We start from the raw sequence: 14,447 nt of genomic DNA, 5'->3' as shown, positions 1-14,447 counted from the left end.
AATAGGAATTCAGTAATACGGGGGTCCAGTCTTATGGATCAGGGAAAGCCTGGGCAGAAAGATTTGTTTTGACAAGTGCATATGTACAATTGCTGTAGTATTGTGATTCCTGCTTAACCTCTCAGTACCATACAATTATAGAAGGCACTGGGAGCCAAGCTAACATCCCAGATCCCTGGCTGGCCCCGATAATGGTATTAAACTGTGCATGCAGTAAGGGATGGGGAACCTGTAGGACTCCAGATGTTACTGGACAACAACTCCTATCAGCACCAGCCAGATAATCAATGGTTAGAGATGATGGGGTACAGCAACATCTGGAGGGCTGCAGATTCTCCATCTCTGATCTCTATGGTAAAACATCTAACAAATATTTGAATTAGCCCCCATTGCTGAATTGAAGAATACTTTGTTGGTGAGCGGCTTCAGAAAATATGTCCACGTGCTAAAGTATTAATCCTGAAAGGATGGGACTGCACTGTTCATCTGACTTCCCTCCGCCTGAATTGCTGCTGTGCAATAGCGCGGGCAAGGTTAGCACACTGCAAACGTGCCAGCAGAGCCAATCCAGCACTCCTGCCAGCGTGTTTGCACTGTGCCAGCCTCCCTGCCCCTCTCCATCCCAGTACACAGCAGCGATTCAAGTGGAGGGAGGTCAGGTGAGCGGTGCATCCCCACCACACTGCCCACCACTGTCTGAAAGTAGCATACAACTTTGGCCAGTTATGAAAGTTCATCATGGCATATGACAAGTGGAGGAAGGCTGTTCCCCCCCCCCAAAAAAGCATGCAACCCATGTAACTGTTTCCGCTCTACCATGCATTCTAATACTTTCTTACTGTGTAGAAACTGTCAGCTAGAAAATTGACCCTGCTAACCTAGCTGGTAACATTTGCTCACCTGTGTAAAGCTCACCTGTATGGCACTGAGCTGCATGACAGGGAATTTCCATGTGCTTCCTCCCTCCCCCCCCCTACAGAAGTGACTGCTACACCTTGCAATATGAACACCCAGTGCCCAGATGGAGGTTACTGTATGGAGTATGGCGGGAGCTACCTTTGTGTGTGCCATACAGATTATGGCACTAACCACAGTAAGTAGGATAGGGAGTCCAGAAATATCAGAGTGGGCTTTGAATCTGAGGTCGTGGGAAAGTGCCCAATATTACATACCAGAAAAACTAATCCAGAGATCCACTCTGATTTGTAAAGATTAGGTGGGCCCCAAATTTCCCTTCCCAGCCCCTGGAGTATAAAGGGAGCAACTGAATGGACTGCAGACTGGGGAAGTGTGATGCAGTTGATAGAACGTTAGGTTTGAATGCAACAATGAAATTGCATATGACAGGGAAGGGCATGTATGAGCAACTCATGCATTCTTCTGTTGCTTCTTATGTGTCACCTGCAAATCAGCACTGAAAGATCCAGATTGAAATCACTGAGCAAATCAGGCTTTCCTTGGTAAATGAGATAAGACTGGGGAGTCTGTTTGAATCAAGCTACACATGACATTAAATGTGTCATTTCATTGGGTGCAGGGACTGATAGTTATGGGTATCACATCTGGGTTGGATGGGGAATTAACCATGCCCCCCACCTCCCAGCCAGAGTCCCAAGAAAAATTGTTTCTTTGAATATGGTATCTGCATTGGTAAGAAATCCCCCAATAGTGTCAGTTGGAGATTTCTTTCCAATGTAAGTATTGGTTTCAGAGAAGAGAGATTCCTCAGGACTGCAACAGGATGAAAGTCCCCCTCCATGCCTTTTGCAATCCTGATAATTATAAACTGCACCCCTGCTGGTGCTATTTATGTTTTTAAAAAGCTCAAGCTCCTTTAACATCAAGTTTAGTATGTATCCTGAAAAGCACTGTAAAAAGGCTTTTATTACAGAAATTGTGTAGTCTGCAACATGCACTATTGAGATTCCCATAAATAAATAATATGAGCAATGAAGAGTTGTGGGCTAGAGGACTTCTGGGCTTATTAATTCAAAGATGTGTGTCCTTTTTTCCATCTCATTTAATTGAGCTCCTTTCCATGGGGCAGGTGGGGTTTTTATTTAGCATCAGCCCATGTGAGGCCATGTCTGCTTTTGCAGCTGAGCCACCCTCTCCTTGTGACTCGGAGCCTTGCCTGAACGGTGGATCATGTGAAGCTCAAGATGACTCCTACATCTGCGAATGCACCCGAGGCTTCATCGGCAGGCACTGTGAGAAAGGTATTTGCCAGCCTTTGGTGGAGGAACAGAAGCTACCATTCAAATCCCCCTTTAATGCTATAAATGGGAGAAACTCTTTTTTTCACCCCTAGTGCGTGGTGACAGAATTGTCTGCAGCGAGTGTTCTCCCCCTGCTTTTCGCTTCCATGGCTGGTCCAGGGCATGGTTCCCTCTCTGATCAAAAAGACAGTATGAGAAGTCAGGACAAAAAAATAATCAGGTTTTACTCAAAAATATCCTTCTACACAAAAATGGCAATGTAAAAAAACAACTTCTGAACACAATAATAACAGAAGTGAATAAAGCGTAATAGCCTGATGCAAGCAAACATTTCCAGTTGCCAAATATTAAGAAAAAACAGCTTCTAAACACCAGGTAAGGCAGAAAAATGGGGGTTGGCTTCTTTCCTCTTATGTTGTCATTCTCAAGGCATAGCCAGAGATATGACTTCATGGGGAAATGTGTTTATTTGTTTTAACAACACTTATATGCCACCTTTCATTGGAGATTTCAAGGCGGCATTGCGTAAAGCAGTAGCACGTGGGAACACTCATCAGTTATTTTGACAGTTACAGTGGCTCCAGACAATATGGCGGCAATTGTTGAACTTGCTGGTGAATGTCTCTGTGTGCTGCAGCTTTCGCTTCATATGTTTATGTTTCTCTGTGCAGTCTCAAACCTGGGATAGTCAGTGTGAAGAAAGAGAGCAGGAATATGACTCGAAGGAAGTGGCCTACTGAGCGTAAAAATGTTAGCAAACCTTGCAGTTCCAGTATACTATAGCAGGATTCGTGACCATTTTGTCTAATTTAATAGTAGGTATTGAGCTACAGGCCAAATGGCCTAAAAACATGTTTCTGAACAACTCTGGATATGTATATAGCTAGCTGAAGCTGAAAAGTGGATTACATAAGAAGAGTTCTGCTGGATCAGATTAGCAGTCCATCTAATCTAACATTCTGTTTCCCTCATTGGCTAGCCAGATGCTTCCAAGATGCCTACAACCAGGGCATGAATGCAATGGCCCTCTCCTGCTATAGCTCCCCAGCAACTGGCATTCAGTGGCATGCTACTTTCGTATCTGAAGATTCCATATAGCTGCCATATAGTAGCCACAGACCAATTCCCTTTTAATGCCATCTAAACTAGCGGTAGTCTCCCTGTCGTTTGGCAGTAAATTCAATAAATTTAATATGCATTGTGTGGAAGTACTTTTCTTTCAGTCTGTCTTGGATTTGTTGCCAATCCATTGTATTGGTTGGCAAAGGGTTGGTGAATCGGTTTAATCCAGTGAAAGGACTAGAGTAATGGTTAACGGAACTCATCTGTCTATTAAAAGGGCTTTTAACAAGTATGGATGCTCTTCTCTTCCCAGCAAGGCCAAAGCTGTGCAGTTCCGGACCCTGCCGCAATGGAGGGACGTGTAAGGAATCGGATGGTGAATACCACTGCACCTGCCCCTACCGCTTCACGGGAAAACATTGTGAGATAGGTACACACACACACACTCTGCATGCATTGTAGTAATCATAGCTGAGCAAAAAATAGGAGCAGTTTTGGGATTGTCTACTATGTAACCTGCATCTTCTGTTTTCATAGGCAAACCTGACCCCTGTGCCTCAGGGCCTTGCCAGAATGGAGGCACCTGTTTCCACTACATTGGCAAGTACAAATGTGACTGCCTCCCAGGGTATGCTGGACGGCACTGCGAGATAGGTATTGTTGTTGTTGTTGTTGTGATTTCATACTAGCAGTAGTAATTTCATTTTTGAATCTCTTCCCAAGAGGCATCCTGAAGCTACTTGCAATATAATAAAAACATATATAAAACAGTTACATATATAATTTTTCCAAAAAAAAACATACACACACACATATACACCAGTTTAAAACAACAACAACATCACATGCATACAATAAATTCAAATAGAGAAGGGTGCTTGTCTAATATATAATAGAAGGGAGTTCCAAAGTAGGCATGGAGTCAGAGGGGTCTTCTGTCCAATGTTCGTTTTTACTGGAGCAGCATCTATGAATCAAAAGGTTTGGCCTCTAGACCTTTGGGCACTTACTGAGCCAGAGACTTGTTGTCATTAAGCAGCAGGTATGGATTCTCCCCTCAGAGGATGAAGCCATCAGAGGGGTTCCATTCTGGCAACAAAAGGGAGTTGCTACCTATTCCCCCAGAAAGTTTTTTTTAAAACTGTTTATTGCTTTTGTGATTTTTTTTCAAAAACAAAGCTAGCAAGTATCTGAAAAGAACTTCATCCTAACCCATAGTACACTTTATAAATGCACTAGCGCTTACACTGGAAGGAGGATGAAATTGATACTTTCAAAGGACTCCCCAGCTTTTGTGTCTCATATATTAAAAAGTTGAAAGGTGCAGATCTCAGGGGAAAGTGTTAGTAGGCTACCATCTGTTGCATGCAATAAATTCCTTTGTTAACATATTCAGTTCAGCTATTGGCTGAGGCTGTGGGGAGGTAGTAGAATAAGTTGCTACTTGGGCAATGTATTGTTGCATCCAGCCCCTGCTACAGCCATCCCCAAAGTGATTCCCTCTGGTTGTTTTGGACTACAACTCCTATCAGCCCCAGCCGGCATGGCCAATGGTCGTGGGTGATACAGTTTGCAATCCAACAACATGTAGAGGGTACCAGGTTGGGGAAAAGTGTACTAGTATGTTTTATGGCAGCATACATGATGGATCAGTATCCATGCAATAAGTTGCTGAATATACGATGAAGTTCAAAAGCATTATGTTTTAGTCTCCAGCTCATTTTCTTCTATAAAGCGTTCTGCAGCACTAGAGCTTTGTATTAGGGTCAGGTTGTTGAATCTTCAGGAGATATAATTTATTGAAATCCCTATTTAGAAACAATCAACCTGGATTTCCCCCCCCAAAATGTAGATCCATTGTTTTGCAGATTTGAGCAAAGTCTTAAGATCGTGTATACTGTTGGAGATTTGGTTGCTTTCCATTGCCGAGGTAAAAATAAGCTTGATGGAAGGCATGATATGAAATACGAAGTTAAGAACTGGATTTATTCTGGACAGAAACCAGAAGAACTGATCAATGGTCTAGGCTTAACCAAAGCTGGATGCTCTGAGCATAGCTGCTTGGGGGGCTTATGGTTTGCAGCCATGTCAGGAAATTGTAAAATTTTTATCCTAGACACAGTAGATTGCAAACTTCCACTGAGACCACAGTGCATGGGGAGGGGGGGTTAATCCTTTCTTTCCCAGCTATGTTCCCCATGAAAATCCCCCTTCCTCATGCTCCAGTGAGTGATAGGAGGGAGGGAAAAGCTCCCATGGATACCAACAGGAGCTCTTTTTCCTATTGCTAACTAGAGCAGGGCAGGGGGGTGGTTTCCACTGGGATAGCAATTGGAAAGGGAAGAATTAAAGTTCCCCTCCCCACATGCTGCGGTGCTGGTGGAAATCTGAGGGACCTACAACTACGATCAAATTTTTAAAATTCCAACATTGCTGCAAGCCACACAATTAATGTGACCTGCAGCTAACTCTTTAGAGTTGGTGAAGTAAAATAGCCTGCAGAGTTGATTGCATTACTAGGGCTAGAAATCATTTGTGTTACAATCCTGTGTTCTTTATAACTTTTAAGCAGGGGTGGATTTATAGGTATGCACAGAAATAGGGCCCTGTGCAGCTGAGAGGCCTATGGGTTTTTAATATACATTGTTAATTGAGAGGATACCCTTGAAATGTGACTACAAATAATGAATTGCCATTGATGAATTCTAGTATTTTGGTTTGTTACATTGTTTCCACTCTTCATTTCTCCCACTCCCCAATTAAAGCGTAGCGGCTGTTTAACAATATAACAGTAAAGGTGAACAAATAAGCCCCTCCCCTAAAGGGAGCAGGGCCCCACAGACCATAAACCCGCCACTGCTTTTAAGGTACCTTTGGCTCTGTTTGGGTTAGTAAATGGAACAGTTTTGTATTGGTGGGATGGGCTCTGTTTTCTCAGCACCTTCTCCATGCCTTCTGCGTCCATGTGAAAATGGAGCGACTTGTGAAGATCTTGGCAACAGCTATTTCTGCACATGCCCAGCTGGTTACAGGGGAAGGCACTGCCAGTCAGGTAAAAACAATGGAAGTAAATATCTCGTAACCAACAGAGCTCTCCTTATCACTGAAAGGTGAACAGTGACAGTGAGACGTCATTCATCCTAGTTCAGAGGGCAATGCCTTCATTTTCATTTTTTTAATTTGTTTTGAAAAGCAAAACAATTTAACTAATGGTCTAGACTACTTCAGCATGTTCTAAGAAGTTCTGTCTGAAAATTTCAGTTTCCCAGTAATTTGGGAACTTGCGCCAAAGTCTGTGTGAAACAGGCTGGAACTTGCAGCTCAGAACCTTGCAATGGATTTGCTTTTCCTTCAGAGAACAGCGGAGTTGAGAATTTATTCATGTTAATGATTTGGAGTGCCTCAGACTGCATTTGAGAGCTAAGAATAATGTTCCTTAAAACAAACTGTGCTAACCATTGAGAGTTAAAACATTAATTTTATGGACTGGAAATGCAGTTTTTGTTTCTCTGATCAAGGCAGGCTGCAACATGAGAACGTTTCTAACATAATTCCCTAAGTCGCTTGCACAAAAGTGAATGTGCTTTCATGTGCTATGTGGAAAACTAGGCCTCCACCCTCCTCAGTGGGCTTATCAATGCAGAGCCCTTAATTACATCATTGTGCAGCTCATAGACTCTATAATGAATTCTTTGCTCTATAACTCTACTTCTTCCCCCTCCCTCCCTCCCTCTCCTCCTCTCTCTCTTTTCCTTCTAGAGGTGGATTGTGGTATCCCCAAGGAGGTCAAGCATGCTCAGGTGGCATTTAACTCCACAAAGATGGGCTCTCTGGCAGAATACCAGTGTGATCTTGGTTACAGTCTGAGTCCCCAGAAGAATCCCAGGGTGTGCAGAGCACAAGGCTCCTGGAGTGACCCTCCAGAGTGTAATGGTAACTTGATTAATCTGTGTGTGTGTGTTTGTGCGTGCACACACAGGAGGGAGAGAGGGTGGAATCAGGTCCATCTCAACTTCAAGATACCATTTCTGTTGACTTTCAGATTTCAGAAGAACCATAGTACTCTATAATGTCTGAAACCTATGCTGAAGAAGCACCTCTTTACCCTGGCCTTTGACACCTGAGCTATGTGTTTTTAGGACCCACCCTATTCCAGTGATTGTAATTTGTTTTGACTGTTTTTAATGTTGAATTTTAAGTTGTTGTAACCTGCCTTGGGGCTTGCTGGTGAAGGGCAGGTAATAAATAAAATGTATGATGATGATGATGATTGGGGGGCAGACAGAGTGGAAGCAAGTCAACCCCACTTTTGCTTCCTTTGTTTATTCTGGAGTTCTAACATTCTTGTGTATCTTGGAAGTATGCCATGCGTGATTGATAAATGGGAAGGGAAAATCCTCTTGGGGAAATTTGTGTTCTTGCCAGTGCCCCACCCCTAAATGGATGCAGGGAAAGGTGAGACTTTTCCATTGTCTTGAACTTGTCTTGCCTCTGGAACCCTCCCCCACTCCATTTTATATCTCCTTTTTGTAGGTATGCATAAAATTTGGAAGGCCAGTCTTCACATTGTTGGGTGGAGAGGATGTTCTAGGCAATTTAGATCTGAAAATGCTAATAGTCTGGATTGTCAGCATTTTGTCCAGGAAACCATAGCATTTTTTGAGCTCAAGAAAATGATTGTGCAGATAAGCCTTAATAAAAGAATGGGAGGTACAAGCAAGGCAATGCTAACTTAGCTCCATGTTGTTGTTGTTATGTGCCTTCAAGTCAATTTTAACTTATGGCGACCCTATGAAGTAGTGACCTCCAATAGCATCTGTTATAAACCACCCTGTTCAGATCTTGTAAGTTCAGGTCTGTGGCTTCCTTTGTGGAATCAATCCATCTTTTGTTTGGCCTTTCTCTTTCTCTATTCCCTTCTGTTTTTCCCAGCATTATGGTCTTTTCTAGTGAATCATGTCTTCTCATTATGTGTAAAAGGTGAAATAGTCCATACTGTGAAAGAGAAGCAACCCTTGTGATCAGGAACTATGGATGGGGCAGAAGTTTGATTCAGTTCGCATTTAAAGCCGTTTCTATCAAATTTTCACTTTCTGAAACAATATGAGAACCAAGGGCTCATCTACATGGTTGTTTACTGTATGTTTGGTGCTACTCACATCTCCTTTAAATTTGCATGGTTCACATGATGTTACCGGCAAACAGAAGCTATCATACAGTTTTCCTCCTGTAAATCCGTACTAACCCCATCCACTGATAATACGAAAAGGGAAGGAAAAAAATCTTCACTCCCTTTCTCTAGTGCTTGCAGACACTTTGCTCCAGTGCTTTTAGGTGGGTGTGTCAATCGTTCCCCACTCCCTCCTCTTCTCTTCATTCATTTTATTTCCTGTAGGCTGACAAGCAACTTCCGGTTGCTCTCTGTCATTCTGCTGGCCTTTTTTATGTTGCTGCAAATGGTGCCTTTATTTTCTTTCCCCCCCAACATGTGCACAAAAGCATAACACTGCTCAAACAAAGATTTGTATTTCAGCTGTATCTTACCAGGGAAAACACAGATATTCACACTTCTGGGTTTTTTTTTAAAGGAACCTACTGCAGCTGGTAGAACAGACTGAGCATGCTTGGTCACCTTAGCAACCAGAGGAAGTGGAAATGTATAATTAGAGGGCAGGACCACAAGGAAAAAGTGAGACCAATCCACCACAGAGGAATGCCTGCTTGTGTGAATGGGAAAAAGCCATTGGCAGCTAACTTTTAAGCAGGAATTATTTCGTTTTATTTCATTTGCGGATGTTGCAAATGAAAAGTGAAGGTAAAAGAAGTGTATTTCCTATGAAGAAATGCTCCCATGTAGATGAGCCCTGAAACACAGCCATCCTTCAAAATTTGTGCCTATGAATTTTGTGATGCAGTTCTCTAGCCAATGTATATATTATGGAGAAATATGCATAAAATGAGTGAAAACATCATAGAAAAATGAATATTAGGAGAAATTGCTTGCAAAAGATTTTATATTAATCAAAACTGCATACAAAAATGGGTTAGGAGACATTTGCACTAAATTGCAGAAGAATTTTCATTAGGATTTTTTAAAAAACAAATTGCTATACAAATGCAGAGGACTGGATTTAAGACTGGAAAAATGAGAAACTGAGAGGACTGAAATTTATAGATCCCTCCATCCCTATCAACAACTAATGGGCAATTTGTTGCCTCCTGACTAGTGGGACTTATGGTGTGACTAGATTAACGTTGGTGCCTCTGGTTCCTGAACACATTTCCATAAGTATTTCTTATCTCCTGTCAACTGTTAAATGGTGTTGCTGTGGGCCCAAGTACACTATGGAAAACTCTGATTGGGTCTCCTGTTGTTTGTATTTCACTTAAAATCAACTGAAAGCTCTCCCAGTTTGATGAGAGTAGTGATGCTGGGGGAGGGTGTGTTTAATCCTTTCCCCCCATGTTGTTTTTCCAGTTTAAAATTATTTAAAAGATTTAATGTCTGCCTTTTTAGAGTTAAGCCCTCCCATGGCATATATGCACATTTATCCATACCTGAATTGGTAAGGGCCATAGCTCAATGGTAGAGCACCTGCTTTGCATGCAGAAGGTCCCAGGTTCAATCACCAGCATCTCCAAGCTGGGAGAGATCCCAGTCTGAAGTCCTAGAGATCAGCTGCCTGTCAGTGTAGACAATACTGAGCTAGATGATCCATTGGTCTGATTCAGTATAAGACAGATCCTTAGTTCCTATGAATCTGCGGTTGGCTTAATTGGAGAAGGGAATGTGGGTATCTGTATCCCTCCCCCTCCCCCAAAACAGCAGGCTGGGGAGAGGGATTTTGATTGGGGAAAAGCACAGGGAGGAAAGAGTTAATCACTTTCACCCCAGCACAATTGCTCTGATCAAATTTGGAGACCCTCCAGCTGACTTTAGGAAAGATGAAAACACCAGAAGATCCAACTGCAGATCTCTCATGGACAAACACAGTGTGCTTCCTTGTACACAGGCAGACCTTCTAGCTCAGTACTGTCTACACTGGCTGGCAGTTGATCTCTAGGGTTTCAGACTACAGTCTGTCCCAGCCATATCTGGAGATGCCAAGGACTGAACCTCAGAACTTTTGCTTGCAAAAAAAAGTGCTCTACCACCGAGCTACGACCCTTCCCCAGGAAGTGTGCGCTTTGGCCCTGACACTAGTATGGGGTTAGAATTGTATTTCTTGTTTTTTGTCTGCTCAGAATGCTCTGGTGGGAGGGGTTGCTTCTGAAATGCACCAGTTCTAATGTATAGGTTGTATATATCTACATGCCCCTGTACATAAGATTTGTGGGTGGGTGAGGAGAAAACACACTTTAAGGGCTTTCATAGACTCCAGACTTTCCTTTGCAAATAGATGGTTGTCTCTCTACCATCTCTTACAGAAATTGACGAGTGTAGATCTCAGCCGTGTCTGAATGGAGGCTTGTGTAAAGATCAAATTGCCACTTTCCTGTGCTTGTGCAAAGCTGGCTATACAGGACACCACTGTGAGTTGGGTAAGAGAATGTGCAAGTACACCTGCCAGGAAGTTGCATGATGTTGTTGTTTGTTAATATATAGCACCATCAGTGCTATGTCAGCGTACCAGCGGTGGTACAATCAGCGACAGCCCAGCAAGGAAGCCCTGGTCTCACGTGTGAGGGACTTAACATCCAACTGCTTCAGCAGCCACTTCTGGACTAGGATTATTTCTTAGGAGACCTGCTGTAGCCCAGAGATTCAGTAGCAAAGCTGCAGCTGAAACGTCTGAGGACTGGGGGAAGGCTTCTAATGCCTTTGCTCCCCCAGCACTTCCTGCATCTGCTGCCAGCACCAGAAGCTGTAGTAGGCAGCAGCAGCAGCAGCTGAAGAAGGCCAGTGGTGATGTCGTTCCCTATGAGGGACTAACATCTGGCTTCTTCAACAGGCAGTCCCAGGCCAGGAGATTCAGCTGCAGAGTGACACTTGTTGAAACATTGGGGAACTGGGGGAGGGGAGATTTATATACAGCCACACCCAAGTAACTGTTGTTCTGTTGTCTGTTTAATGTATTTTAAATACATTGTAAGCCACCTCAGGAGCTTTGGTTAGTAGGCAAAGTATAAATACTCCTAAACAAATAAAATAAATATGTATTATTTATTTATTTTATCTATTTATTACATTTATACCCCGCCTTTCTTTCCATGATAGAAACCCAAGGCGGCTTACATATGGTTTCCATGTGGTCTCCCATCCTGGCACTGACCAGACCTGACCCTGCTTACCTTCAGCAGGGAGCTGGCCTTATGTGCCTTCAGACCATAGCCTGGGACTTTGTTACAGAGTAATGAGGCATACAAAAAGTAACTCCATGTCCCAAGGAATTTTAATTTTGAAAGTCAACCCACCTAGAGTACTTCTGTCTTGTCTGGATTGAACGTGAGTTTATTGACCCTCATCCAGTCCATTACTGGCGTTAGGCATTGGTTCAGCAACTCCACAGTTTCACCTGAATGTGAGGAAAAGGAGAAGTAGAGTTGGGTGACACCAGCATACTGAAAACATCACATCCCAAAGGATGAGTTCCAACTTCCCCACTTGCCATTTTGTTGCCTGAAACATGAAAAAAAATAGGAACAAATCTGTTAAACGTGGTAGTATCCATAGAGCCCGTAAGTTCATAGAGGTCTGTTCCAGAGATAACAATCTTGGTTGCAGCATCCCATGAGAGAGAGAGGGACTTTGATAGTTCTGTGAGTAATGTGAACGAATGGGTGTGCATGACAGGGTATAGGGGAGGGGATGCAGGAGGTACTGAGGAAGGGTTGATGGTAGTGCAAGTGGGGTTGCCAGCTGAGGCAGCTATGATAGGAACATAGGAAGCTGCCTTATACTGAGTCAGACCCTTGGTCCATCTAGCTCAGTATTGTCTGCACTGACTAGCATCTGCTCTCCAGGGTTTCAGACAGAATCTCTCCTAGCCCTACCTGGACAAGCCGAAGATTGAACCAGGGACTTTCTGCATGCAAAGCAGATGTTCTACCACTGAGCTACAGCCCTTCCCCAATAAGAGTTGCAGCAGCCCAACTGAGTTTATAGAAGGCTTGGTCATGCTGGGGGCCATGAGGGTCTGGAGTGCCAGGAAACTACCTAAGGTTTAGCAGGCATCTGCAGTTCAAATAAACTGGGTGCCAATCAGGCATGTTTTCTCTGTGCTCCCACTAGGAATCTCACTTAGTGCTTCAAAGACTCAACTTCTGACAGTTTTAAAATGAGAATTAGGGGGAAATTCTTCCACTTGCTGCCACTGAAAGTGCCCATTGATCTTACACATTCAAAGCAGTACCAGAGGGCAGCTCATTTCACATCAATCTCCAATCTTCTGATAAATTGGAAAGGGACAAAATAAAATAAAGTGATGCTTTTAAAAAGGTCACATTGATTGATTGATGCCATCGAAATATCCAAATCACCTTCCTGGGATATGGTATGGGGTATCCCATCCCCCAAGTAACCGCTCTTTAAAATCTGGTGGAGGGATGAAAAGTAAACTTTATTATGTAACAATATTTGAGTTGCATTGCTTAATAGCATGACCTTGTTTCTCTGCAGAAGGCCTTTATAACTGGGAGGGGAAATTGGCAAAAGCAAGCTTTGGATGGTCAGTGATCTTCTTTCATGGGAGTGTTTTCTTTAAACTTGCTGAACTGAGTAACAGGGGAAGACTGCGTAACTTCCCATTATATTCATATTTTCAGATAGGAAAAATTCTGTTATCAGATAAGAGAAATGAAGACACGAAACCAAGCCCTTAATACAATTGACATAGAAAGCCCTGCCTTCTGAGAGGAATGGGGGGAACGGCAGGGAACACTGCTGCCTGCTTGTTAAAGAATGGAGTAATGCAGACTTGAAGTAATGCCATTGTCTGTTAATGAGGGGAGCGGGACGCAGTATAAAAGCAGCAAACTGATTAACTGAATAAAGTGACTGTTCTTTTATAAGGTAGTAGTTATTAATTTTTTATTTTTATAAAATAGTACATTCCTATTCTGTAGTACTTTTTAACTTGCAGACTACAAAATGAAACATTCACAAACCCATTTGTGTTCACAACAGGCTGTGAGATGAGAGGTTTATTACTCTTTGGACCCCTTTCTTCCTTTAAAGAGCACAAAGCACCTTGAATATATTTCCCACTGCTCATGGACACCCCTGCTTAGTGTTTAGCAGTCAAACTGTACTTTCTCCCTTCAGACTTCCTTTAGATTGTGATTTATGTAAAAAAAACCCACCCATACAAGTTACATAGCTGGGCATAGATTTGGGTCTCCCACATCAAAGCTAAATGTTATCCGCTACATCATTGCTTCCATGTTATTGTAGGGGTTACCTTGACAGCTTTACCATGGCCTCAGCCACGTATGTATACAGTAGATTCTTCTTGGCTGTATTATGCAAGTAGACGTGATGTGATGCAGAGAACCAGCCTGACTGCAGAAGCAATCCAAGTATACTCTCAAGGTGCTACTGAAGCAGCATGCAGTCTGAGAGGTGTTTCCTCAGATTGCAGTGTGGATTCTGGGGCACACCTCTTGGACAGTGTGGTATAACTTCTCAGGGCAGCAAAAATATCTCAGCCTGGACCTTGATGGTACAGTGCATGGAGTCTTGAGCTTGGCTGTGGGAGACTCCTGCTCTGTCATTTACTTCATCAGCCTGGTTCGTATGTCATATTAAATCATAGTTTAAAACAGAGTGCTCAAAAGTTCCTGTGATGCTCCTCTTCTACTCCTACCATGCTATGGGTGAAATAAAGATCTAGCTTGTGCTGTCCCAAACTAGGATTATGGTTTGTTTGCTGGAAACACTCCACAAGTTCAGATGACAATGCAACCCAGATTCTGGTTTGTTTTGTCCGCAGCATGGCAGGAGCGGATGAGTAGTGTTCCCCAGTGCTAGTACACTGCTTGTACACATCAAACCATAGTTTGTTTTTGAACTATGGTTTAGTGTGACATGTAAACTGGGCCATTGTATGACTGTATAACAACTCACTGCCTATTTCACAGTCACAAGTGGCACCCTGTTCTAGCCGAGTTAGGCCATATTTGTCCTATGCAAGTCTCTGGAAATCCTGTTCCTACAGTTACTTCTCA

General features: G+C 43.0%; 1 protein-coding gene across 10 annotated transcripts in view; it reads left to right on the top strand.

The window, feature by feature from the left end:
* The window catches only part of SNED1 (sushi, nidogen and EGF like domains 1), a 100,480-nt gene that overhangs the window by 56,873 nt on the left and 29,160 nt on the right, over nt 1–14,447 (top strand). For 9 of the 10 annotated variants that reach the window (XM_061636690.1, XM_061636685.1, XM_061636689.1 and 6 more), the window contains 7 exons: nt 980–1,093; nt 2,100–2,219; nt 3,595–3,711; nt 3,819–3,935; nt 6,220–6,333; nt 7,041–7,214; nt 10,710–10,823. In XM_061636690.1, coding sequence (XP_061492674.1) covers nt 980–1,093; nt 2,100–2,219; nt 3,595–3,711; nt 3,819–3,935; nt 6,220–6,333; nt 7,041–7,214; nt 10,710–10,823 — 870 coding nt within the window. The remainder of the gene's footprint in view (nt 1–979; nt 1,094–2,099; nt 2,220–3,594; nt 3,712–3,818; nt 3,936–6,219; nt 6,334–7,040; nt 7,215–10,709; nt 10,824–14,447) is intronic. The other variant, XM_061636686.1, reaches the window with a different exon arrangement.

Source organism: Rhineura floridana, chromosome 7 (genome assembly GCF_030035675.1).
Source record: "Rhineura floridana isolate rRhiFlo1 chromosome 7, rRhiFlo1.hap2, whole genome shotgun sequence".
Lineage (NCBI taxonomy): Eukaryota > Metazoa > Chordata > Lepidosauria > Squamata > Rhineuridae > Rhineura > Rhineura floridana.
This window is presented reverse-complemented; position numbering and strand designations above follow the sequence as displayed.